This window comes from Dermacentor andersoni, chromosome 2, assembly GCF_023375885.2.
Source record: "Dermacentor andersoni chromosome 2, qqDerAnde1_hic_scaffold, whole genome shotgun sequence".
Lineage (NCBI taxonomy): Eukaryota > Metazoa > Arthropoda > Arachnida > Ixodida > Ixodidae > Dermacentor > Dermacentor andersoni.
This window is the reverse complement of record NC_092815.1, coordinates 69,143,140-69,170,382: the sequence shown is the minus strand read 5'-3', so window position 1 is coordinate 69,170,382 and position 27,243 is coordinate 69,143,140. Positions and strand designations below refer to the sequence as shown.

The 27,243-nt window shown below is 46.3% G+C and overlaps 2 protein-coding genes and 1 long non-coding RNA gene across 4 annotated transcripts in view; 1 reads left to right on the top strand and 2 right to left on the bottom strand.

The window, feature by feature from the left end:
- The window catches only part of LOC126541909 (uncharacterized), a 162,657-nt gene that overhangs the window by 120,541 nt on the left and 14,873 nt on the right, over positions 1–27,243 (bottom strand). The window lies entirely within an intron of this gene.
- Positions 784–26,206, top strand: LOC129387661 (uncharacterized). The gene is made up of 13 exons (XM_055077012.2): positions 784–1,059; positions 2,987–3,002; positions 7,610–7,776; positions 12,317–12,340; positions 13,099–13,170; positions 15,540–15,572; positions 16,406–16,429; positions 17,250–17,294; positions 17,430–17,447; positions 19,005–19,109; positions 22,168–22,218; positions 22,370–22,381; positions 26,154–26,206. Coding segments are annotated over exons 2-13 (606 nt in total). The 5' UTR covers positions 784–1,059; positions 2,987–3,000.
- On the bottom strand, positions 9,271–10,501 carry LOC129387662 (uncharacterized). Of its 2 annotated transcripts, XR_008614852.2 has the most exons (3): positions 10,371–10,490; positions 10,110–10,292; positions 9,271–9,383 (listed from the first exon to the last, which is right to left on the bottom strand). It is a non-coding gene; the product is annotated as an uncharacterized lncRNA (long non-coding RNA). The 2 variants fall into 2 exon arrangements; XR_008614851.1 differs by having other exon boundaries at positions 10,110–10,501.

Here is a 27,243-nt window from a genome sequence, read left to right as displayed (position 1 = left end):
GAATTCCAAGAGAAGTATATGCAGAAGGAGATCCCACAAAGCCCAAACACCATTCCCCGTCAAAGAAAAGTAACACAACTTATATATTCACATTTAGTTCTGGTCATGGAGGGTACATTTATATAATAATAACAATAATAATAATAATAATAATAAAAGACGAGGATGGGACAGGTCACTAAAATAATTACCGTGGTAATCGTTTACTTATTAATTTGCTGAACAATATACACAAGTGAAGACTCCTTCCAGCGTATCAAACACGCTACTAAGGGCACTGTGATAAAGCCATGCTGAAGAGTAAGTTCGTGTGATATGTATTAGTAAATTACCGTTCTTCAATACCATAAAATAATTCTCGCACTAAGGGGAATGGTGAGCCAGAAAAGACTAAAAAACTAAAGGCAGCCAGCGACGCCACCTTCAAGTATTCGCAACAGACCACCATGACATTAGGAATCACGCCAACGACTAATTCTTTTTCTATCTCTAACAAATCTCTTGTATTATAACGAAACCACAAACCAAACTTAGCAAGTTTCGAGAATATTTACTGCGCAATAACGGATGAAACACGGGAACAAGCTTTGAAATTCGTGACGTCCCACCGACGTATACAACGTTGTCGTTTCGACGCGAAATTCAAAAAGTGGGAGCTTGGATTTCATCAAATGAAATCGGGGGTTTCGGCACGTAAAACCTCGGCATTCATTCGTTCAAGTTTCAGCAAATGCATCTTTTTTTACGTTCTTGCGTTTAGCTTTAGTATATAAAGAAATCAACTTACGCGGACAATGACAACGAGTTGAAAAGAGAGAGAAAAAAAAAAAGCGGCCACGGAGACGAGGAAGCCGACGTCGAAGCGGTGGCGCGAGCCGACGCGTGCTGCATGGCACGAGCTCACGGCGGCGGCTCTGGCTTCGGGTCCGCGAACCCCTTTTCGGCTACGCAGCCCCTGCCGGTCTCGCGCCCGCAGAAGGACGACCCGACCGGCCGCCGCACGACCCCTCGGCGACGTCCAAGCGCCGCCTCACACCCTTGCACTCCGACGGTCGCCATGTAAGTGTCTCCGTCGCCCGCTGCTGCGGGGTTGGCTCGACGGAAGCTCTCTGTCAAGTGCGGCGACAGTCTTTGACAGGTCCCGCGCAACCGCGCTCCCGTGCGGGGTTACGAACAGGCTCAGATCATGTTGCTAAGCTCGAAATGAATGACGGAACGCCGGTTAGCATTTCCCCGCGAACAGCCCAATGTATCGCATTTGACACGCTGTTTGACGCTTCTATTTAGGAGCGTGAAACAATTCAAAAGCCGCAGTAGTGTTTCTGACACGCCGGAGCGAAGTTTCACTTTTGGATAGCTTAGAAAATCAAGTACTAATTACGGTAACCCTTAATATATAATGCAAATAACACTTTATTGTTATTTTACGAATGACAAATAAGTGTGATCCATTCCTTATAATTTACCTTGACGTGAAACGGCGTTTGGGCATTCTGGGGATACCGTTACACAAAGGACGAAAAACGAGCCATTAAAGCTCATTTTTGCGATACTGCTGTCCTTTAGCGTCTGCGACGCCGTGAGATTGCGGGCTTATTGGGTCCCAGCGGGAGTGTACGTTTGTCACCGCCCTTGGCGAGGACGCAGTGTCGAGGCGCCCTGCGTACACCCTGTTCCATTGCTGCTCAGCATGCAGAACTTTCTATAACATTGAGGCTTGCCTACCGGTAACGGCAACGTGACGCGAGTAGACCATTGTTTTCATTGGTAACACGAATCGCTCGACGAAGCCATGGACGCGATACTGAGCGCCACGACTTGCTTGTCCCCGTACCCGTTTCACTGTACGGGCTATCGGTTCATTTGCTTGACGTCACGGCGCATTAATCCAACAGACAGCTCAGCAAGGCACAGGGGAAATTGACCTGTTCTTTCAACTGAAATTAAGAAATAATTTTTTTTTGCTTAATGAAGACAATGGAATAAACGGGGTGACTGAGTAATGTCTCCTTTGCTATCGTACTGAGCAATATGCACGATATAACATGGATGAATATGAAACTTGCCGCCAACATTGAGACCACATCATTAGGCGTACGGTGTTTTACCAATTTAGCTACGACTACAGTCTCTTCATCCATGGTATACCTTCTTGAGTACTTCAGTACATGCGTACTGTATTTAGCTCTAGGTGTGTTACTCAGGGGCCATGAGGATGTTCGACATCTGCCATGGAGGCGGATGTGGAACGCCCTTTTTTATCCACAGTCGTAACATGAAGCAGAGTTGCACCTTAGTTTCCCTTATCCCTTGATGCTTGATAAGGTGCGGCTTAATCGGCGCCATCCGCTGTTTAGGACACCCTTTCTTTATGCGCCCGAATAAAAAGGAAGTGGTTGGCAAATGCAACGCGATGTGTCATTTCGGACACGCGAGTTTCTATTCGTAAAGCAAGGGAGAGAGGGAGGGCATGGGTCCAACAGTATTCTTCTCCGATTGCCCTATTTCACAATGCATCAGTGTATAGATGACGGCCACTGCCAAAACAATAGATATCTTACGGGCACAAAATGCAATATTGTGTGATAATTTACGGCACGATAATTGTTTGCACTGTGGTGCTGAAAAACTAACGTAAAAAAGCAGTAATTAGATCACACACGATATATTCCGCAATGACCAAGATAAGCGAATGAGCACTATACAAAAGTCCACGTAGTCGAATTAACGGCACTCCACGGCGCTGCCGATTTTCTCCATGAAGCGCCGCGTCAGATTTAGATATAAACACGCGCTGATCGAATGCGAATACATGTGACAGCAATGCTTTATTTATTTATTTATTTATTTATTTATTTATTTATTTATTTATTTATTTATTGCAAGAAAGAGTAGTAGCGCGTTCGCCTTGTACATGCGTGTAAGTTTCAGTTTTCATACAACCTATTTAGTAGCGCTCAGTCATTTTTTTCTCTTTTTGTTGCAGAAAAATCTTCCAAGATGTAAGTACACATCTTCGCACCCAACATCTTGTCACGTGTCGGCGTTCTTATCACGTTCCTATTACTGCTTAGAACATAGCATTTCGGCATAGCGCAAGCGTCATACAGTTACCGATACCGCCTGCCCCAGGGTCGGGGTTTATCGTGCATATGAGCAGCCGGGAGAAAGCGGTAGCGGTGACGGTAGAGCGGGCAATACGTTGTGCCAACGCACTCTCCTAACACTCCGGAGTGTCCGCGCTAATCGCCAAGCACACGGCACGTGTACATACACTTCGGCCTCGATATAACGGCGCGGTCATCGCGCCGCGCGACACCGCGACGCACCGACGCGACACGACACGTCGCAAAACATAAAAAAAAATAAAGATTAACCCGCCGGAAATGCGTTTCATCTGGTCGCTGCCTTAATCGCGCGCGATCTATGCTTTTTTTTTTTTCGTGGCCGCGTCAAGCCACTCGGTCGCCCCGAGTGTCGCCGCCCTGTCGCGCAACCGTTCGCCGAGACGCCGCAGCGTTTGTCCCGCGGCCGATTTGCGGCGGTACCGTTGAGTCGTCGGTCGCCGCCGCCGCTCGGGAACCCAAGTCACGCATTCGCTCGCTCGCACGCTCGCGACGCCGGGGCGACCTCGATTGCCCGTTCGCGAGAAGATCCCCCGCGGCGCTCGGCACATTCTCTATACGTGCTGCAGTTGCGCAACTCTCGCCCCGGGGCCGCGCAGGGCGCGCTCCCTGTTAAGAGAGGCGCGCGCCGCCACCGGTCGGGCCTCCCAACGGCACTGCGTCGGGCCAGTTCGATATACGTCGCGCGAGAGGCGGAAAACCGGCGGAGTGTCACCAGCCGGTACGACGGCGGCGACGCTGCGTTAAAGAAATAAAATTAGGAAAAAGGGCAGTAAAGGAGAGATAAAATGAAAGCTGCTGGGAAACAGCCCCAACTTTAAATTTTAATTTCCTATTCTCTTTCTTTTCTTTTTCTTTTTTTTTTGCCTTATTTCAAACGAGCTCCGAAGCAGCAAGAGCCGAGCCACTCGACTACTTGGAAGGCGCGACGCGTCCTCTGACGCGAGTTCGCCAGCATTGGGAAGTTTAGAGATTCGTCATCTCTTAAAAACAGTTTTCACAAAACTGTCGAAAGTTTATAGACGTATAGCTGCAGACTGTGTGACAATAGAGCAGCCACGGTCAATTATTAATCCTATATATATGGCTAGAAATGAATTACAATGTTAATTAACAGAACGTTATTTTCCGTAAGATGTGTTTCTCCATAAGCAGGAAAGGGAAGACATGTCCTAATAAAATTGTCCGTATATTACCATGGCATTCCTGTCCAATAACTTCATATGGTCATATGTGAGATCATCGTTTCTTTTTTGTTGTTGTTGTTTTTGTAGGATGTCGAATACGATTATCTAGAATTATTGGTTATGAATAACGGCAGCATATGGTATTTTATTTTTTCTTGATCGGGGACGCAGCGTAATCTACGCATTCTGTGTAAAGGTTATCTAAACGTATGGCAAACTAGTTCTTCGCAGGCCCGCAAGGTAGCGGTACTGTCATGAAAGGGAAAGTTGTCGTCCACCTGACTCTAGCACGAAACTACAAGCTACGCCTTTCGGGCTCCCGAAAAACTGATTCACTGTCCTTATGCTTCGAGTCGCAGATTAATTCGACCTCGCCTTTGCGACCTGCCAGCCTCCAGGTTAGCACAGGTGGTGCATCGATCACCCCGGAGATAGGCATTGGTCTCGTGTTCGATCTCTGAACCAGGACGAATTTTTCTTTAACTGCGAAGCTTTCTCTCTGAGAAACCCGCAAGGGTTTCCTTTGTAGTCTTCATCTTATGTAGTCTTCATGTTATGTAGTCTTCATGTTATGTAGTCTTCATGTTATGTAGTCTTCATCTTACGCGGACGGAAACGAAGACGACAGGACGGGCGACGACTCGCAACTGAGAATTTGTTGGCGCTGTTCTTGTATAGCGTTTTTTGGGAGTTGACGTGACGTGACCGTGTAAAAAGCGTGTGTTCATTTCAATTTAAGTTCTCAGCTGCGGGTCAACGCCCCTCCTTTCGTCTTTGTTTCCGTCGTTGTGTTCTTGCGCTGTGCATCTGGTGAAGCTTTAAAAATGACTTTCCCAAATATCAGTTCTCTTTGTAGCTTCGCACTATACAGTCACGTGGATGAGAACTTTCCCTCTCGCGATCTAAACGTATTGCTAAGAAGCGCTGCTGAGCGCGAGGGAAGTCATGTTCCAGTGACAAAACTCAATGCATGCCTCTTTTCCCAAACAGAGGTCACGTGCGCGCAATATCCGGCACTTGCATTTGCACGCCTCGCTGAGTGTGCCATGTCAGCTGAAGGGAGACCCGTTCCAGGGTTTCTCAAGAGCAACGTGCTCCGGCTTTTCTGATCATTTTTTTAGGTTCTTCTTTACTGGTTTCTGTGAGCCTTCCTCTCCTGTTCCGTGCCACTTGTTTCGGCCTGCAGTTGCGTACAAGCGCGCGGTCACGCTTTTACGAATGCTTCATTCGTGTTCGCCACCGTCCCGGACGAGAGGAACAAGGGATTTCCCTGGTCAACGAGGGAAATTCCTCGTTCGACTAGTTAAACGAGGGATCTTCGATATAAGCGATTCTGGAATCGCATTTTCTAACAATTCATAGAATTTTTTTTTTCATTCTTTTCACCCTCCTCCGTTGGCTCCGACGACACCGTGCCACCGTCATCTCCGCGAGGTCCGTCGCACGGAACGACGGAGAGTAGAAAAAATAATTATTAAATGGATCGTTACAAAATGCGGCCCCAGGACACAAAGGTCAAGGTTGAGAAACATTTTGACCATTTATTGATTGAATAAATGTTTTATATATTGGATGGCTACAACCGCTGTGGATGCGGTTGTACTGGAGCCATGGGGCACTCCAGCGCTGCGCGACGGTCCTCTAGACTCGGATCCACTCCTCGTAGCTCGGTATCTCTGCCTGGCGAAGGCGCTTTCTCCGCACAGCCTCGTGTACCGGACATTCGCCCATCAGGTGTTTGGCGCTGGGGGTTGCTCGCAGTCGGAGCAGCTGTGGCCGCTGTTGCAGGGGCCATGTGCGTCATCGCCAGCGTAGACATCTTGCCGACTTGCCTCTGCTCGACGTCTTGCACAAGTCTGCCAATTTTCTAGCATACACGCCTGGCTTGAGGGCAAAGCCAGACAGCAGCCGGAAAAGTACTTGTCCACGGTGCGGCGTGTAAATCTTGAGGCAGTGCGTTGGCAAGTTAGGAAGCACAGCGTTTTGTCCAGAAGGACTGCTTGGCACCTGCCGACTGCAATCACTGATATTACTTGTAGTGATGTACGCTATAATTATTGGCTAGAGCCTCTTCTTTGAAACCGGATTAGCGTATTCACAGCACTGCTTTCTGAATACCGGCCTTCATCATCGGCTCGCTGTCGTTACAGCAGAGTCCTATACGCAGGGTTACTTTCACAGTGAACTTCTCTTCGCGTTAACATTTTGTCATAGATACGATTCTGTATACAAAGGTAACGAATTGAATCATTTGCACTCGTTCACTCGCCACCATTCTCGATTTCCTATGCGTTAACGAGAATCCCCTTAACCTTTCTCGAGCAAAAGCATGGACAGTCCGCCCTGCTGCGAAAAGCGCACATATTTCGATAGCACTTGAATAATGAACCAAAGATGATCATCACACTGCGTGTCACCTCCAACCACTGCTCAATCCCACAATATGGGCGCGCACGTATACGTACAAGCGCTACATGAGCTATATGCTGCAAGAACCCGATAGAGTTAAGATCGAGTCAGCTTGTCTAACCGAAAGTCGTTAGTCAAGTTCGTGTAAACTCTACACTGGGTCAGGCCGAACGACCGTCGAGACGAGTTCTGTCGAACCACCAGTAAGGGGCGGTTTCACCCGCACAAGCTATCTGGCGAGACCCGCGTAAACGCAGTCGCGTCGGGCTGCGTCAGCTCGACCCATTCGCGTCGCTCTCAAGAATGGATTTGGGCACTCCGTGGCTTCGTTCAACTGAACTCGGCAGGCTCGCGTTGAATTCACGTAAACGAAGCCATGGAGTGCGTAGCGGCGTTTATGTGAATGTGACAAGTGGCGCGTCGCATGGCAGTTTTAGCGCATCGCAACGCACGTAAATTGCGCAAATGCGCCAGGAAGGGGCAAATTACATTGATGCAACGGAAGAGCGGTTCGAGACTGGGAGAGTCGTTCCAAGTGGTGAATGTAAACGCTGGCGTATCACATCCAGGAAAAGAGGGAAAGTGAGACGGCTGCCTCCCTATGCACTCTTGACCAGTCACCGGCGGAGCTACCAGAGGAATGTCTGTGATCAAGAAAAAATGAATCGCGGTAACACTGTCACGGCAATAGCTCTCATGACATGTGACCGTGTTTTTGAGCTTTATTTGCGTTCGCCAATCGGCGGGAACTGGTTCTGGCCTGTTCTGAACGGAGAAGGATGCTCCACACGTAAACACTGTCGCATGGTATAGCGGTCGCGTGGTAGCTGCCGTGATGCGCTAAGAAATTCGATACGTTACTGTCGCATTCGCTCGCGACGCTCGCAGGACGGAGATGTCGATGTCAGTGGCCGAGCCGCCGCCCGGCGCGGCGGCCCCAGGCAAGAATGACCCCGTGGTGCCGGATGCGGTGGTCTACGTATGCAGCGTCGTCATCGTCGTCATGGTGGTGGGCGGAGTCATCGGTCTGTCCATTCTCATGAAGCAGCGACTCGGTACGTACGTGCACACACAAGTGCGCGCCCGTCTATAGCCAATTGCACAAAAGTATTAAAAATTGCACCTATGCGTACGGTCTTCCACAAAGGTGCGTTGGCCACGTCCGATACGCATGAGTGAGTAAGCTGCCTCATGCACTCGTAAATCAACGAAGCGCATTTGCGGGTAAGATTGTACAGTATCGTGACGCAGGACGCCTTTTTAATGAATCGAGCTTTCTAGTCGACCTGGGTCGATAAACTTTGTCATCTGTAAGATATGGAGTTTATCAACTGGTCGTTTCTGAGTGACCGTGCACGTTGGCGCCGAGCCAAACACTCATTAGATGTCGAGCGCATTTGTACTTTCACTTTGCAGCTCGAATGCTGGCTAAAGGTTACCATTTCGAAAGACTTAAGCTGGATGCCCCATGTGAACATAATTTGTACAGCTGCGAAAAAAAAAAATGTTGTGGTTCCTTCCCCGCAAACTAAAGCTAGCATCCAAACCCAGCAAGCTACGCGCGTACTTAACATGCACTAGATCAACGTTATAATACGCCAATATCTAATGGGATTCGTTCCAGTCAGGATTAACCAAATTGAGAAAAACACAAAGGAAAGCTTCAAGGATAATTCTATAGCTTTATATATTCTCGAACTGACTATTTCTGAAATGCTTCGATAGCTTGACTCACCTGCACTAGTCAAGTGTAGTGTCCCTGTATATGCTCCCGCAGGGAGCATAGTTGGGCATAGGTATGCCAGCATGTTCCAGCTATGCAGTGAAGCTACTCCTCGCGCGTGTAGGAGGCAAATGCCGTGCGGTGTTCCATTTGCTCTTTTGTCTGCTGGTCGCGAGCTACATTCGCCAATTGTTCGCAAGCGCTGAGCAGGTGGCACTTTTTAATGTAGGCTACGCTCGAACCATTGGCCTAGCCGGAAGGGGGTAGGGTTCGAACTCTCCGAAATTTTGTATGTACGCACATGTATACACACATACACAAACACACGCACCAACGTACATGTAAGAAGTAGGACCCCCCTCGATCCCCCGAAATAAAATCCTGACTATGCCCGTGGCTCAAACAGCTCAAACGTTCGCGTGCAAACGCACTGTAGCATGCAACAAAAGGCAGTGCAATGTTTTCCAGCATGCATATGAAGTTTTCTCACCGAGACTGGAAGGCAAGAAATGTTTTAAAGGGTTTTTAAATAAGGCGTCACACACATAAGGTGGACAATTATGTGAGCGTATTTTGGTTGCCGAAACCAGCCGATGACTGATCGTTGCCAAGATAAATATTGTGCCTGTAGTAATGTCAGGAACAGTTACCACAGCGTCATTTATCACTAACCGTCGTTCACAGCAGCTACGCGTAGATTTAAAAGCATTTCAAATGTTCACATGCACGCATTTTGTGCACAGTTTATTTTTACGATTCATTCATACCGCAGACTTACCAGCTGCTTTGTAGCAGCAAACCTTCAAGGGGAAAAAGATTAAAGATGGACGAGCGTCAAGATCAAATTTATTTCGTACAAGGGAATGGATGACCAATGGCTACAGGCAGAAGGGCAAGAGTGCTGTTTCTTAGAGCCTTGTGGGGCAGAATTCAGAGCAACTGGATAGGCGAAAAGCTATTAAGAGTAACAACAGGTTATTTTTTATTGTACTAATCACATCAAGATGGCAAACTTGCAAAGTTAGCGAACTTACAAAGTAATTATTCACATATTGCAGACTGTGGTATGAGATGTATTTCTTGATCTTTTCACACTACTCGGGTCAATTTGCTATAACACAGCGCTTATTAGACATACAGGCATAATTTTACATTGCTCACCTCGACTAAGGCTGATCGAACAAGCAAGATATTGCGGGCGGTAAATGCTGAAGCTATCATGTAGCTGTCTTGTAAGCGGGAGCACGCGATGTTTTCGGTAACTACAAAACAATGAACACTAGCACATCAATCAACGTTACATGGAAAAATCAGAACGCCGACAAAAAATTAAAAACAGTAGGGAAATACCAGGGTGCAGCAGGCAAATTGCATCCTCTAGTACTTACTCTGTTTTGAAAACACTGTTCTAGAGACGCATAGTCGGAACAATCGTAAAAGCAAGACCGCGAATTGGGCTAGTTGGTAAGTTAACATTCTTGGCGTATATGTGCAGCGCGACACAGACATGTCGTTCATTCTTTGTCCCGCGTCTGTGTCGCGCCTCACATATACGCCAAAAAGCGTACAAGTGAACAACCTTTCATGCCACCCGTACGCATCTCAGCGTTAACGGGGGTGTCACTAGAGATAAATGTTGCTTTAGTGTAAACAAGGCAAACTCACCAATGTAAATAAGGAGAACGCATCTCGCATATTCTGGTCCCTTTCGGAGCCGGCCAGTCTCGGCTGATGCGCAGTAGCCATACTCGTCGCCGGCGCACGTCTGCCCGTTCGCGCGGCACCGCGTAAAAAGCTTTGCCAGCTTCCGTGAGGTTTGTGCAACTTGGTGCGTTGCATCCCGTCATACTGCAATACAAGTGTCAATATGACATGTTTCGTAACACTTCGCCGAGGTCCTTGACCTAATATCGTCGAATAACGTACCTGCAGCCCGGAGCCGACGAATGCAACGCACGCTCGACGGTCCGCTTATTGCAATGTCGATGGCACTGACGGAAACGACGATTCGGCATCGCCTCCGCAAAGTTGGCGTCGCACGACGCAGTTGAACATTTGACGTCATTTTGTAGCTCTCGGCGAATAGCGGTGCGAGCGGCGCTGGAAAAGTTATGCGCAACTCTGCTCCCTGCGGGAGCATATACAGGGGGCATATACAGGAACACTATAATCCAGTGCCGGAAACTAAGTGGACTTAAGTTTCATTTCTGGCTATCGAAAGGCTATCTCAATATTAAAAGCACGCCACGTCATTGTTTCCAGACGAACTAGAAATATCAGATCAAGCAATCATTGCACGTTAGAAATTTCACGCGCATTTCTTTGTGTACGCGTGTTCCTTTCTTTTTTTCTTTTTTTGTTGTGAACGATAAAAGAATGGAACTGTTTACCACTGTATGTTCTACGTTGCAGTAACACTGAAACTTTCGAGGAACGTGGTAACATTTTTTTTTTTGTGTGTGCGTGTGTGTGTGAAATATGCATTTTGTATCTCATGCAGGCATATAACAATATTTTAAAATGTATCCCGTAGTGTTTTTCTACGTCATATCCTATACGCGCGTTATCATTAATAGTGTGGCAAACATGTTATCCAAAATATTGTCTACCATATCTCTCTTCCACATGTTCTGTCTACTTTTGTTTGATTTTTCAATTCGATGTTTAAATTTGCTATACCCACTCTGTTACGGCCAAGGCGGCCAACAGCATCCATAAATAAAACAAATAAAATAAAGAAATAAAATACAGAGTTCAGCGCTAGAAATGCGACATGGCAGTAACCGAAATGTCAAAGTTAATATCGTCTATGTTGTATGTTGCCTAGCCTTCGCGGTATTACCGCGTAATGTGTATATAGCTTGAAGACAGAGACCTTCGTCCTTGTCTATATATTCCCGAGTTTAGTCGAAAGGCGAAAATAATGTATCGTGATATGTTTTCAAGCGTTCTTCCGATGGATATCATTCGACGCGGTGGTTGCATAAACATAAGTGTACGCACGAGCTTTTATTTAATACACACGAACCAACCACACATTTTTTCTACACTATATTCATAGCAACTTTTCTTACGAAGACGCGCTTGTCCGTAAACTCTTTCATAATTCAAGGAATGAGAGAGCCATAACGTGCGGTCGAGCAAGTAGGTCCAGTCGTGCGTGATATGGCTCACACTTCTTGCAAGACCTGCAGGGTGTCCGCTCAGGAGTTAGGGTATCAGAAGATTTGTGTGCGGAAATAAAAAAAGAAAAAGAAATGATGAGTCTGCCGAAGCCTTAAGCACACATTTCACGATTCATTTCGAACTTTGTGAAAAGAGAAGCTTGAGTATTTGCTCGAGCATAGCTGTTAATAATGAACACGTTGTTATAGGGGGCGTTGTTCTGGTTCTCTGTTAGCTTCTCAGTGGGGCTGGCTGGCACTGCTCCGAAGATAGTGCAAATCAGTCGTACCATCAGTGCATCGCAACCTGGGGCGTGTTTCGGAGTCGGAATATCCCGTGAAGTCAAGTCCCACGCTGGGCTATCTGTACATCACAATGGAAGGGATAACGTCGAAACGACATTTCTTGCTGTAACCTCACTATTCCATACATGGCACTCGTGGCGAGTCACGCACGGATTGTTGCGAAGGCCTTAACATATACAGGCATGTCAATCATGCTCCCTGTCGGTGTACTTTCGTCAAACGATTTAGAATGTGATTGCCAATCTTCTAACACGCTATTCGAAAATCGCATTTAACAAGTACCGCGGAGGGATCCCGACAGGCAAAGTTGGCAGTGCAACGCAATACGCCAAGCGATGTGCTTGACGTTTTGTAGCAATTAGCTTGTTAAACTCGCCGTGTTTATTTTCCTTTCCTTTTCAGACGTCAACCAGAATGTTACAACAGGTAAGCGATGCTGGAAAATTGCATAGTGGTCTATCGCGTTACGAGATCGTTCCAATGGTGTAGTCACGGGGCGCTTCAGGAAGATGCTGTGAGGCCGCGTGTGTGTGTTGTTAACGCTTATTATTTTGTAGCAATAAATAGTGCAATGCTTAGGCAAGTAGCATCTTGGAAGTATACTTTTCGGAATGATCTCACTGTGCTGAAGCCAACTTTTTGTATGCGGAAAATAATGTTACGCGTGCGGTGTTTTTATTGTGTAATACGGCTTTCATGCTGGGACAAAAAAAAAAAATTAAAACCGGCCTAGCAGCTTAAACTCTACATTAGTGGTACATTAAACTAACCAAATAAAGAGCAGACACCACAATATAGAGCACTGCGTTTTGATATTCTTTAACGTTTTAAATACCAGCTAAAGCCTGCATTCCTTAGTATAACCATCCCTATCCTTCTTATGCAAAAGATTAGCTAGTGCAAAATTAGAAAAAGATACCCTGGCAGCTTCCTTCTGTTTACCATATGATTTGTAGTAGCGGTTAATACAAGCTCAGCAGTTCTATAGAAAAATAATTGTGTTTCAGTTTCGCGAGTAACAAATTTTCCCCTTCTAGTCTGTATTACTACAAGCCACTTCATTTTTTCTTGCTGTGACGCGTTCTGATAAGCACGTGAAGTATTTCCCCAAGCGCAAGTTTGTAAGAATTGCCATGTCAAAACATCGTTTACATTTTTTGTTTCTCTCTCTCTCTCTCTGTCAGCGGCACCAGCCGGTCCGGGGGCGCCACCACCCAAAGCGAGATTAGTGTCGGTCGAGGACTCGGAGTCCAGTGGTGCGTATGCCACCGAAATATCTCATTATATCACACTCCTCCATATATATTCACCTTGCTATCGGAATACTTATTATTATCCGGCTCATGTGTTTTAATGAGAATGCTTCTGTCCCGTTTATGAAAGGTTGTATGTGATGCGAGAGACACCGCCACCTGTTTGCTCCTGGAAGTAAACTTCTTCAACACATCCTTACTGCAGTGAAGCTCGCTTGTTAGTATAGTGAGAAAAATTAGGACATCGCAGCCTCGCAAATTGCCTTACAATTACAAGTCATAAGGTAGTCGTCCAACTCTGAAGGAGGTTGTACATCCCCGTTGTTTGGGAAAGAAAAATGTTTTGAACAATGCCGCTTGCAATCGACACCGGTATTTGTGAGGTGTTCAACTGAATGATTCGGCCTGAGCAGTGGGTGCCGTTCTCGGTAGTGAATAGGCGCTACACAGCGCGGAGGCGAGCCGGAGTTCACGCATTTATAGGCATTGTGCGCTGAACCTTTCCACATTTAACAGCATAGCGCCAGAACACGCAGCCTACGCGAGTGGTGGAAGCAAAGTGGGGAAGAGCGCGATGAACATGCACCGTGATTCTTCCGACCACTTATTCCGAGGCAGAAGTGTCCAAGATGTCCGAATGTGGAAGTGTGAATGCTCTGCACATGGCTGGCCATGTTTGCTTGTCGACATCACAAGTCCGAGCATTTCATGAGACTGAGCTAGACAGGTCCCTGTGACTAACACTCGGGCGAGTGACGAAATGTGCGTCGTTGTTATTTGTAACGACGTCGCATTTTCTTCGCACCCCTTGCGACCAGTGTCGGCGAAGCTAGGTTGATTAACGAAAACCCTGGCCGGTGGTGCTTATAGCCAATATAAGGCGAGGTCGAACAGGGTGCGCACACGACTAGCATTCATCTTGCGACCTACGTTCCGTCTACTTTTGCGAAACCTGTGTGTAAGGATAGGGGTAATTTGTTGTCTTAGCAGCACTGTCAGAACAGTGCACAGACGCTGACTCTGCGTTCGTGTACGAGCGCTTGTGGGACGCAAAGACCGTCGTTCATTCATGCGTTCTCAAGCGCTGAAATGATCCAAGTGGTAGTATTTCAGCGTTTGAAAAAGGTTGTGCGAAGCGCAGTCATGCACAATATTTCTCACCCGGAGGGGGCCTCCTAAATATGTACCTAAATATCCCTCAATTCGACAAGGGTAAACTAAACACTTTTTAAAGCAACACTGCCGGCCACGAGCGTTCTAGCGGGAAAGAGTTTAAATACTATGCACAGATTATCGCCCCAGACAATATGGCAAGCAAATTCATTTATTTTCTTTCCTCCTTGTCAGGGGCAGTTGAGTTGTTTAAGCCGAAGGCACATGCCTGCGACTTCCAGGCTTGCACGTGGGACCCCTTCGCGTCGTTCGTCGGAGTAGTAAATTAGGCGTCTTTCGCAGGCAATGCCTACTGTAGCGCGAAAACGGTGGCTATGTTGCCGAGTCGGTTAAATGATGATAGGATCGCTATCACAGTTACTGCGTGTCCAGCTGATAAAAATACACAGAAATGGCAGAGGGCTAAGGGGCGTTGCCGCCAAGCATGCGAAGAGCACAGTTTGTAGATAAGGACCCGAGCGCAGTTTCTAAACCCGCGCAAAATGCATGCAGCGCAACCTGGTACCCAAGCGGACAACGTGACTGTCATAATGATAATGCAGCTTAGCCCTGTCCGTAGGCTGAAGCGAAATCCGGGAAAGGAAAGAATTGTGCAACACGTCAAAGTTTTCAAGATGTCTGCGCTTCTGAATAGTTATGAGGCTGTTTACGTATTCCGAAGCACCTGCAGTGGGAAACTTGATACGCAAGAAGCTAATTATATAGTAAACCAAAAGAAATAAACCCCGCCCCTACCCTCCCTTTTCTCCCCGCTTTTCCACACTATTAAAAATATTTTGCCTGTGCAATGCCGAGGCGAAGAACATCGCACTTACGACTTCACCTTGTCACTTATTTAAATTAAACCGCTATACTTTTCTGGTTTGGAGAATGAAGACTTTCCTATAGTGCAGTGCTAAGCGAAACAAACAAAGAGGTAATGACAAGTTTTTTATTTGGATTGATAACATGTTACCTTTAAAAAAACCAAGACAGAAACTGCGACTGTTTAGACGCTTCGCTGCAAGACTGTAAGATTGTGGGGCAAAGCATTTGTTTGCTGCGGCAACGCAAGAACGAGAAATAATTGCCGACCGCGCGTTCTAGTCAGCCTTGTACTCTAAATTATCGCCATATTCCTTCCTTTTGAAGTTTCGCGAGACGCGCTTTTGTATAGTTTGGCGGCAAAACTTGTAATTTGCCTGCTTTCCTCGTTACAGATTTCAAGGTGTTCAACGATGATGATCCGTTCCGTAAGTCATAAATAGGCATACCCTGTCAGCGTCATAAAAAATCGGTTCACAATAACCACAGTGTTTTTTTTTTTTTTTTTAAGCAAGAATGCATGTTTGAGTTACTGACAAGTCAGCATGCCTTTTCCACTCCTTCAACGTCTATTCAAGAAATAGATACCAAGCGACGCATAATGACGCTGCAGAGCTTCTAATACAATCTAATCTAAGACAATCTAAGACAATCTAGTATACTGCAGAGCCAACGTTCCTCCTGGGGCGGTATTCTGTAAGCGTACACCTAGTGGACTGTCCATTTCGGCCGATGATGATTGGCTAGGGCTGCTCGTCTCCTCGTCAAACGTGCAGCTGCATCCAATAAACAGCGGCCGAAACGGACAGTCCACTAGGTGGACTCACAGAATACCCCCCCCCCCCCGTACTTCTTAATGTTTCATGTGCCGTACACTTAAACCATTCATCGAACGAACTTCCTCGCATCGTTCCTGCGAGAAACCGGGGCGTTCACAACAACCGCACTCAGTTGATTGCCGGGTAAGGGGCTAAAATATTGCGGAGATGTTATCGAAAGATAACACAGCGCGAAAGAAGGGAAACAAAGCTTTATACGAGCGCACGTCAAGTGCAGCCCTCCTCTGTGCCGTGTTATCTTTCACCCGATCCCCATGCAAAAGAATAACCCTTTGTGCCTGCCTGACGCTAAATACAGGACGATCGTTTGCTTACGAACAAGTTGTGTTTACGCGAGTAGGGCACAGCATACGTAACCGCAAATGAAGATGCAACGTAAGTCATGGCAGAAATCACTTACGATGTGTTGTATTTTTCTGCAGATTACCGTGTCGCTAAGGCAAGAGGTAAGTTCCATCTATTCTATAGGAATGTGTAAGCTATCAGGAATGTATCAGATCTGTGCGTTACACCGTTGGAGTATAAGTATTCCACTCATGCCATTCAGCGTATAGCTGCGGGAAGCACGTTCCAACATCGCAATGTTAAATTGGCTGACAGTTTCTTCTTGCTTGATTTGCCGCTTTTGATACTTAATTGCGTTGTAAGCATTGACTATGATCAACTTCTTTTATATCAAGTACTAATAGGACAATCCAAACTGAGAACTGTGGACGTGGCAGGGGTACGTTTCTGCGTTTTGAAAGCATGTCCCACCAAAAAGTGATACGCTTTTACTCTGACTAGACGGGATTACACACTGTTTCAATCTGCTATATTTGTTACAGTACATTTTTTTCATCATTACTTGTCTTGCGCGTACGGAGAGCCATGGGCTCAGTTCAATCAGTACCACCACCGTTCACATGATGTAGTAAACAGCATAGATACGCTGACTGCATAGGCGTACTGAGAGATTCTTTCTTGTCTGCTTGTTCCTCTTGCTCTTGTTACGTCATTTTTTAAATGAAGAACGAAGTGTAATTGAAACACTTGTGTCAATACAATGAATTAGCCTCAACGGGGACAGAAGCAGAACAACACGCGCGAAGAGTCTCGCATGCTTTAGCACAGTTTTTTTTTTTTTTTCACGTATTCTTGCACAATATTTGTTGTCCATTCTTTATATTATTTAGAAAAGTCTTCTAGACGCAAAATTATTTCCATGCTGACATTCTGAAAGGATTAAAAAGAAGTTGCATCTTGTCTTGAAACTTATTTCAACAGATGGCTACCACCGGAAGGTTCCCTTCTATGAAGCTGCACATTCAAGTATGTGAGCCTAAGGATCTAACACAAGCCTGAGCTCTCGCGCCTCAGGCGAACGCGTGGAATAACCACGAACAGTCACGCGGAATATTTGCCTACAGGTATTTCCATCATTTTTCCTGTCTTTCATTTATGCAGAACAGAAGGCGAAACGACGTAAGTGAAAGCAGAATACTGGAACTGCACATGTTTTGGTTCGCCACTTTAGCCTCGAACAGATTACTTAGCTTGGGTAAACGCGTATAAATGGTTTGCTTTGACGTCATTGTGGCCGCCATCTTAGGGTACTAGCACGTGGACAAGCTGCGTAAATAAAGACGCAATGACATGACAGCACGACAGGGGCGTTTAGCACCGAATGACAAATAAGTGATAATCCGGTGAAAAAATGGTCGCCATAAAAAAGCGCCGTAGGCGTGATGATATGTGGTGTCCTGGGTATTAGCACATTCAGAATTAGCTACATCTGAGATGTTGCATGCACACTATTTATACAAGAATGACTTCAGGACCGGACAGACACCACACATTCGCGCGGTCTATGTAATGTATGTGCCGTCTCCGTTTTGGAAGTCGTTCTTGTATTGGTTTTGTGTAAGACGGCGTGTTTATATGAAACAATTTATAATGAACTGGCCCCAATGGCAGGTTTACTTGGCTCGAAACTCGCAATAAACGCGCTGTTATACGCAACGTAAGAAGCGCAAGGTGAACTAGCGGAAGAAGCAGAGTGAGGGCGCATCGCTGCTACCATAAAAACCGATTGGTGGCGTAGTTGTGCCTGAAGATATGGTAAATCGATATACATCAAGCGCCAAGTTGAAGTGGCTGCAGCCACTTTAGCTCTACCGGCGAGTGTACAAGTCGCCGGTGCTTCCAGCAGATAAGCTGGAGGAAAGCATCACAAAAGCATCTAATGGTTGCTTACACATGGCCCACGGTTTGGGCATTGCAAGGAAACAAGTTCGGCGCGCAGATGCCCAGTGACAGTCGTGTCTGCGATATACAAAGCAAGTGAAAATTTAAGCCGAACTCCACGCGCCTTTCTTCTCAGGACAGCCAGTCGCCTCGCGAGAGAAGAGGCGGCGACATACGTCTAGCGTGCAGCGCACAAACAGCATTAACACGAACAGCACGGGGATTGCAGTGTATATATACCGTGGAGGACACGAAACCGCCACTCGAGATGCGCCAAGCTCAAAGAAAACGGGAAAATATGTGCGCGTATCAGAAACGTGACGCAGTCTTTTGGCTATGATAGGGGATAAGGTAGAGGTGGATATGTCGCTTGCAAACATTGGTCGTTGCACTGGGAAAGAATCTCGTTCTACGGCGAGAGGTTAGCGGGACACTACCCCACTAAACGCACTCCCGTTGATAAGTGCGGGGGAAAAAATTGTACGCTGCACGCGTTCATATCGCGCCACAGATTGAAGTGACATCTGCCAAATACAACGACGACGAGATGACTATGCTCTTGCTTATACTCCTGTAACATCGCACACTACATTCTGAGGAATAACTCCTGGTCCTCACCTTGTATTACTTGTATTCACTCACTCTTCCTCTGCAGTAATAACTGCGTGGGGCAGCAGGTTTTTTTGCAACAAATAAATTTCCGTGACGGTGCAGACTGCCGTGCTTCACTCTGAAGCAACCGCACTGATCTCTTCTCGCTGAATTTACCACGCGATCGTTCGCTCGCCTGCGCAGACAAAAAAGCGCCCACCACGAGGACAACGAGAGTAAAGAAGAAGACAACGAAGAGAGCGAGAGCTACCACCAAGAAAAGGGGCCGCCGGCTACCCGCCACATTGGGTGCGTACGCGATAAAAGTTGTGCTCGAGTCCATGCTCCGTCTAATGCCTACGACGGCTTTTGGTACAAAACGTAACCCCTGGCGTCATTATTCGTGGGCCACGTAAGTGGCCGTGTGCATGTCGTAAAAATTTATAACAAGCGGCACCAGGTATGACGCTGCACGTGCAATCTGAAGGATCCCCGGACGCTATCGCCGTCAATCCTTCCACCCTGACAGTTCACCACTGCCATCAGCGCTTCGAGTCAGTCGCTTACTCTCAACTGGAACAGCTCAGCGAGCGATCTCACCTCTCAAGAGAATAGTGAGCGCTCTTGAGCTAGTCTCACGGGACGAACAGAACGGCTGATGCAGTCCGCGGACTAGCGCGACGTTGCTCAATGTAAGCGATGCTGCAGCTCAGTCACGTCGCGATTGTCTGCTGACTGAATAAGTTATTCAGCTCGTCACGTCAATTCAACTTCAATGAACTGCGACTGCAACGCTCTGTTCACAGACGGCGGTGTTTAGTGACCGTCGGGGCATCAAGTGTGGCAGTGAGATATTTAGAAACAAGTGGCATTGTTACGAAAAAAATGCGCTCACTTTCGTAATCTACAACTGAAATAGCAAATAGTACACACGGCAGCCACACATGTTTTAGCGCGTGCTAATGCGACGTGAAAGCACCCACCGCTGCTTCCACGCCCCATTTGTCCCAACAGTGCGCGAGTTTTTGACGCCGCATTAATCTCCTTTTATAACCTAAAGCAATCGGCGTTATTCATAGCATTACTTACCGCTCCCAGCTTGCACTTTTTCTTGTCGCAATTTCTAGTGCGGCGCCTCATTAAGCTGACGTGAATCCTCTTCACTAACTTTCCCTATATGTGAACACTGAAAGCGATGTCAGAGAAAGAGATCAATCAAGAATACGACGACTCCGAGTTACCCTAATATAGGAATGAGTTGGGCTTCTCCTCAAAAATAGTCGCTTTGTGAAAAAGCCAACCTCCACAAACTCTTTTATTCTTCAATTTTTTTTAATATCTTTTTTTAATGGGGCGGTGGGGCTACGTACGCACTCAGGATTTTTTGAAGCGCGTATCAAGTAGACTGTCGGCGAACGAAAATTATCAGACCAATTAACGACGTTCTGCATATGACTAGTGGCAGCCGTAGTGTTATGACGCATTCTGAACGAAGAAGTTTCATAGAAAAATCATACCATGATGTGGCGGTGGCAAATTAGACCATTTGGGTCGCACAATACGTGTACCTCCTCAGAAACAGTGAAAACGTCGGAGACCAGTCGCAGCCTTTGATGTATTTTGTCCCCTTAGTTGTTTCATTAAGTTGGGAAATTCCACCACAGCCGAAATACACACGCTCGGTTGCAACAAGAAGCCGCATGCCACACACGGGTGAAGGCAAATTGTCTTTACCACCATCAGTTGCGGTGTTAAAAAGTACTTGGCTACAAAGGGAAACTGAAGGAAATGTCCGCCCATATTGGACTCCGAGGCTTAAGTCGCCCGTGGACGTCCCGCGATCCAAAGCGTGTGCTAGCGATCGTGTTTTCCTGCGCTGGATAGCTACCCTATGCGTAGAGACGAACTCGGAAGTCGGTCCGCGCGGCTCCGACTTTCCGAAGTACCTGCACCAAACAGGGCTGCATGCATTCATTTGATGCCTTTTGTGTACTTTTAGTACATTACGCCTCGCGGTAAGTCCTGGAATAAGAAAAAAAGGAAGAAAGAAAGGGGGATAAAAATAGGCGCAATATCCTCATTTATCCAGACAGAGCGACTCAATGCCAAAGCCTAAGGAGCGGAAGGAACTCCATACCGGGCCGCAGCCTCCCGAGCTAGTTACGCCTACCGGTGGCGCTGGTATAGGAGCGCATGCATGTCGTAGTCCAGTGTGCTAGGGTGTCCCCAACTCACCTTGAGGGCATCTCTTCCACAAGCACTGGGCTTTGAGGGCCAAGACAGCGTTGCGACATCCACGGTAGTGGCGAAAACCAAAGAGACTACGCCAGTGGTGGTGGTTGACCTGCCAGCCCAGCCTCGGAAGCGCTAGAGACGAGAAGGCACCCAGTGTCATTGACTCATAGGGCGCTCAGTGATCCGCGTTGAGAGCCTGTCTCCGTCACTCCAATTCCTTCTTCCTGCAGTTTTCTTGCCCTTTTTCTCTTTTTTTTGGACATACCGGCCAGGATGCAAAACTTGCACCCACTCGATACGAAAGGGAAAGCCACATCATCATCATCATCATCGCGTCCTTTCCTGGTAGCTGCGGACCTACGACACCAATGCCCATCATCGCGTGTCTGTCACGCAAAAAATACTAAGCGTCACTATAGACGTAGGAATTGCCTGGTGAAAAATGAAGGTTACGGAAACGCCACGATGTCGAGCGCCTCCCCACGCTGTTTTAAAGAGTACGATTTAAGCTTTGGATGAGTCTGGCCAGGAGCTACTTTTTCGAGGGGGCAAACTGGCGACCCCCATCGAGCTACACATGATTGTCCGAACCACTTTGAAGTCACTCGGCAGGGACAAGCTAGACTTTTCGAAAATGAGAAAAAAATATATGTTTAACCACACGTTCGCCCCATTCTCTGCTAAATAAGCATCGGCGTGGCATAACTCATGGCGAAGAGACAAGGAACGCATTATGCAGCCGCAATAAAACTTTTGCGATACTGAGAAAATTTCGCAAGTGCACCCCATCGTAAAATATCTTAAAATGTCGTAAGTTGGCCTCGCAAAATGTCATAAAGAAACCCGTGCCGGTTTCTTTTGTAGCTAAGTGCTACATTAGGATGCCCAATTTTTCACTTCAATATGTCTTTAGGACTGGGGAAAAAAACTGGCATAACAAGATCGTCTTCGGTTTCGTTTCTATAGGCGAAAGTTGTCGTTGTGTTGGTCCCTTTCATCTCCTGAAGCTGTATTCATAAATTACATGAAAACGAAAAACTGAACGCTGCATATCTGCCTTAGACAAGCCTATAGTGTACTCTGCTAATGCGAATTTATTTAATATTTCTTTCACATGTGCATTATTTCGCAGGGGTCAAAACCACGGCTAAACATGGCAAGAGGAAAGCTAACGTCGCCCACAGTAAGAATAGTGCCCAGCATATTGTTTGGAGATAGGCGATGCGCAACAGCTATGAGGAGCGCACAGACACCTCAGTTCGTTTGTAAATACAGCCTCCTTATGTAAATTTACTATTTACTTGCGCAAATTTACTCCCTTCTTCCCATTGCAGATCGTGATCTCGGTAAGTTATTTACATTGAAGTTGGCTACCTGCGAGTCCTTCCTACTGGCGTTATTCGCATGATCTCTCTGATTACGGTGCACTTGTATAGAATTTCTAATTTGCTGCGTCTATCGAATAAAGCGGTATTGCTTCAATAAAGCGACAGCTCCAACTACCTAATCGTTCTTAGCCCTAATAAAGAGGTCGAATATTTAATAACAAAAACAAAGTTGCTGGAAGAGACGTAATCCCCGCACTGGCATAACCGTTGTTACGGGACTTGAAAACTTTTGCCACCATGGTGGCCGGTGAAAAGTTCGCTTTTGTTTAATTAATACATGACCGGATATTGTCTTCAGATATTGGGCAGCTTACATTGTATTCAAGTCCCCGCGGGCCGCACAGTGGCCTGTCCTGATCTAGGTTGAATATGGTCTAACCTAAGAATTAGAGAATGTAGAGCCGAAGAAACTGCAGGTTATAGAGGGACACATAAAAGGGCTTTGTATACTGTGTACTACATGTGGCCAGCAGGCCGTGTGTTTGGGCAATACCTCTTAGATAAGAGTATGCCCACCTACTCTGAGCAGTGTTTTGACACTTTGGAAGGCCAAGATCCCATACATTTTAATAGGAGAATATCTTTTTTTTAACCGCTTAATTTTACCACGCGCTCGAACGTCCTCCGTGACGTCACTGGTTGAATTATTTTGGATGTAAGTCAACTCCATCAGAAACTTATCTCGCCTACCCGCAAATCCCGCCGCCTTTATTCTTGCAGTGCACAGTGTTTACAAAGCCAGACTATGTTTCAAACAATCGCTTTTACCATAAGCGATTGAAATATCGAATTAGCTACCGGATCAAATTGTCAATGAACGCACACCCGGTGAAGTTCGACTAGCTACATACTGACAGTTTCAGAAATGTGATTCTCGCACTCATGCCACTTACATTCTTCTATGTTTTATGAAATGTCTTGTTGTTTACATGTTAGTGTATAGCCATGTTTTCATGTAGGTTTGTATCCCCCTTTTGTGTAATACACCGAAACTCACGTTGGAGCTCGGCCCGCTCCTTAAAGAATTTGTCGAGGGATCAAATACATGAATAATAACTGCATTGCCAAAGATGCTGCAAACGAATTCTTGGACAATACGCACTGTCAAGACAAGTAAAATATGAATTTTTTCATTAAAGAATATATTCGTATGTCTAAAAAGTTGTGCCATTCACCGATATCAATGATTCCACGTCTTTTTTTTTTCTCTCTCTCTCTTTAATAAGTAAAGAAAATATCACACGAACTTTAGAACTATATCAGTTCGAAATCAGCAAAGCAGTGCATGCCGCTGGTATGATAAATGTAAAGGCCGTGAAATGAACGATTTGAGGACAAATATTTTAATGAAGCTTTGTCATTCAAGATCCTTGCTTACATTTTTGTACATATGCAGCAGCCAGGGAAAAATCTCAATGACGCTGTCCTTCATTTCAGTGTATTGCGCAGGAGCCGCTGCCACCAGTCGTGTATTGTAATTGCACGGAAATTATAGTCGCAACAGAGATCAAATATAAAAAGCAGGAGTCCTGCAAATTAGAAATACGAGGATACAAGGAATACACAAATGTGAAGATAAAAGTTGATAAAGGCCAAACAAAGTGCCACTGAAAACAAAGTTCACTGCATTTATCAACAAAACCTCGCCACAAGATATTTAACCCTTTACTGCACCTTGTTGCATTTGCGCAACATTCCGACGAGCGGCATTAAACACAGAAGCAAAGTCCGTTTAAAGCTGCCTGTACACGTTGTTGCATTTCCGCAACATTCGTCTAAATAACGCGCCCCTTTGGGCTGCCATCTGTGCTCATCCTTCGCATCTTCTACCAAAACAAACGTGGCGGAGGCTGCGCGCGCTCGCGAGCAGTGATGCGGATAAGTTTTGCCACTTGTAAATGTATTTCTACATGAGACAAAGCCAAAAAAAAATTCTAACGCTAAGCTCCACATCCTCCTGACTCTGTAGATTAAAAAAAAACATTTTTATCTCGGAATATTTTGTTCCTGGCGACGGAACGTTGCTATGTTGCGCAAATGCAACAACGTGTACGTGATTTATTTCCTTCGGAAAAGTGAAATGGCTCCCAAATCGCTTTTATGGCCGAGCAATTCCTCCTGATAGTGAACGCAGCGACCTTTCCAGGAGTGACGACAACCACGAGTGTAAATCCGTTTCGGTTCAATATGTGTGCCAAATGTTTTCTGGTCGATTTTTTTTTTTCAATAGGATGCAGTGCATCCGCACGCTTCCATGTAGCGTCATCACGGGCACAGCCTTACGTCTGTGCTTCTATCTTCTAAATTTTGACAATAACGCGAAAACACTGCATTGCTTCCTGGCTGCACGGGAATCTGCACCACGTACTACACGAAGTGTGGGAACCACGTGTGGTGCACAAGCAAGTACAAGTGCTTCTTTTTGTTCCACACTAAATCATATATGTGCACCAATGATTGTCACATGCAAATAAACATCCGAGTATGAATCGCGCTAAGTCTATCTTTCACCTTCAGCTTCTTTATTTGCACGTTGTTGCAAATACACAACATACCCCTTTTCTGCAAATTCAAACCACAGAAATTCGCTAAATTTAGTTTCCATGGGAGTACAGCTACTGTTATCCTTACCTACAACTCCATGAAAAATATTTTGAGGGAACAAGAAATTGTGCACTAAAGGGTTAAATATACGTATAGGTCTCCAATAAATATAGTTATCTAAGCGAAAGTCACTGTATACAGGGTGCCTCAGATAAATTTAGCCAGAGTTTAAAGATATGCCGATGCACTCTAAGACGACGCGACCAAATGCATGTTGCTTGCTTTTGTATGTAGTGTGTCACGCCATTTCTTGTATTTTCGCTTAATTAGATATTATTTAGTCAAGATTAATGAACTAACTTCTGAAGTAACGAAGCTAGGAAAAGGAATACAACTAGAAAGTTGCAAAGCAGTTTGCAAAACGTCCTGATAAACAGTTTCTGCCTTTCTATCCATTAAGAATTAGTGTATATTTCAGCTTACTGATGATGCCCGCGAAATACAAAACACCACGTGACATGCCCTCTTGCACGTCGTGATTGCACTGCTTCCAAACGTTCCGCGCACAAACAGAGATGGTCGTGGTGCCGCTTGCCCATGCTGTCGCATGGGCTGTGCCAGCGCCGTAGGCGTTAGCTGTGCCATTTACGCCAGCGTTGTGCTCCCCTCGCGACAGTTCGTTATAGCGATAAGGAAACGCAGCGGTTATCGCTTGTGCTTCCGGAAGCAACAAGTCCGTCATTTTGCGATAGCTTTAAGAAAATTGAACATCCTTAAATTTAAAAAAACGCACTTTTCAGAAGGCTGAAAATTGTAGAATAAGAGATTTTAAATGACCAGATGCCGTCTTTCACTGAATTTACGTTTATTTTTCGTGCGCTTTCCCAGCAAGTGCTCGAAGAAGTCACTTTCTGCAGCGATACAACGCTGGAATCTTCTTAGAAGGCTTGCTGTCGCTGTCTTGAGCACCGTTGGTGAAATGCTGTGGCAGACTTCAATTACCTTCTTCTGCAAGGTTTCTGGAGACGTCGTTGTCGCCGTGTATACGTGATCCTTAATATAGCCCCACAAGAAAAAGTCAAGAGGGTTGAGGTCCGATGACCTTGCCGCCCACAAGACAGGCCCATTTCTCCCTATCCATTGCACTGGGAAAGTAACATCAAGCCATGCTCATGCTTGACTGCAGGTGTGGGCTGGGGCCCCGTCGCGCTGATACCACATTGCGTCAAGCCGGGCTAGTGGCATGTTGCAGCAGAAGTCTTCAACCGGCCCTTTGAGGAACTCACTTACATACCTATTGCCAGTCAGTGTTGTTAAAAAACACTGGGCCAATGACTGTGCAGTCATATATTGCGCACCAAACGTTAAAAGACCACTGATATTGGTGGTGCGATCATCCTAGCCAGTGGAGATTTTGCTTACTCCAACAGTGTGCTTTGGGCATATTTACTTGGCAATTTCGGGAAAACTTCACCTCGTCAGTCTAGAGTATCTTGGTGAGAAAGTCAGAATCCTGCTCCTCTTGGATCAAAATCCAATTCGCAAAGTCGAGTCAGATCCCTTGACTCCAGGCATCGATGCAACTGTAGGTCCAGCTGTTTTCAAACTCCTCCAATTAGCTGAGTTGGACGCACCGAGCTGTGCGCCACGCTGCGCGTGCTTGCGTGTGGGTTAGCCGCCATGAAAAACAATACGTTAGTGCGAACCTCATTTTTTATGACCGAAGCTCTCTGCCTCTTTCTTGTGAAGCTTCCGGTTTGCTTCAGCGACTCGTAAGTGTTGAATATTGCCATCGAGTTGGGTCGCGTACCCGGGTGCCACCTTCAAAATATTCTTGCAGCCTGCCGTCTCTGTCGGTTTGCAGCTCCTAGGACAAGCGTCATGTCTTTTTCCTTGTTGGAAAAAGGCATCACAAAATCGCTTGCGCTTTAACAGCCGATGCACGGTAGCCTGTTCACGGCTGTCTGGAACTGCCACAACCACGCCCGTCAGTCGCTTTACGCCGCGCAAGCGATAACGGTTGCTAGCTTACATCGAACTGCCAACGCTTGCGTCGCTGCCCTGGCGCTTTTTAAGCGGCAGCGCACGTATGGCAGCTTGTGCGCAGAACGCTTGGGAGCAGTGCAATCACGACGCGCAAGCGGGCATGTCACGTTGTGCTTCTTTGTATATTGAGGGCATCCGCAGTAAGTTGAAAAACAGTAATACTTAACAGACAGAAAGACAAACTGTTTATTCGGGCGTTTTGTAAACCGCTCTGCAACTTACTAATTTGA

Bases quoted from the DNA above. Each gene is read 5' to 3' on its own strand.
- LOC129387661 (XM_055077012.2), top strand. The intron at 13,171-15,539 runs GTGCGTATGCCA...TCCTCGTTACAG, and splicing joins CGAGGACTCGGAGTCCAGTG to ATTTCAAGGTGTTCAACGAT. The intron at 16,430-17,249 runs GTAAGTTCCATC...TTATTTCAACAG, and splicing joins CCGTGTCGCTAAGGCAAGAG to ATGGCTACCACCGGAAGGTT.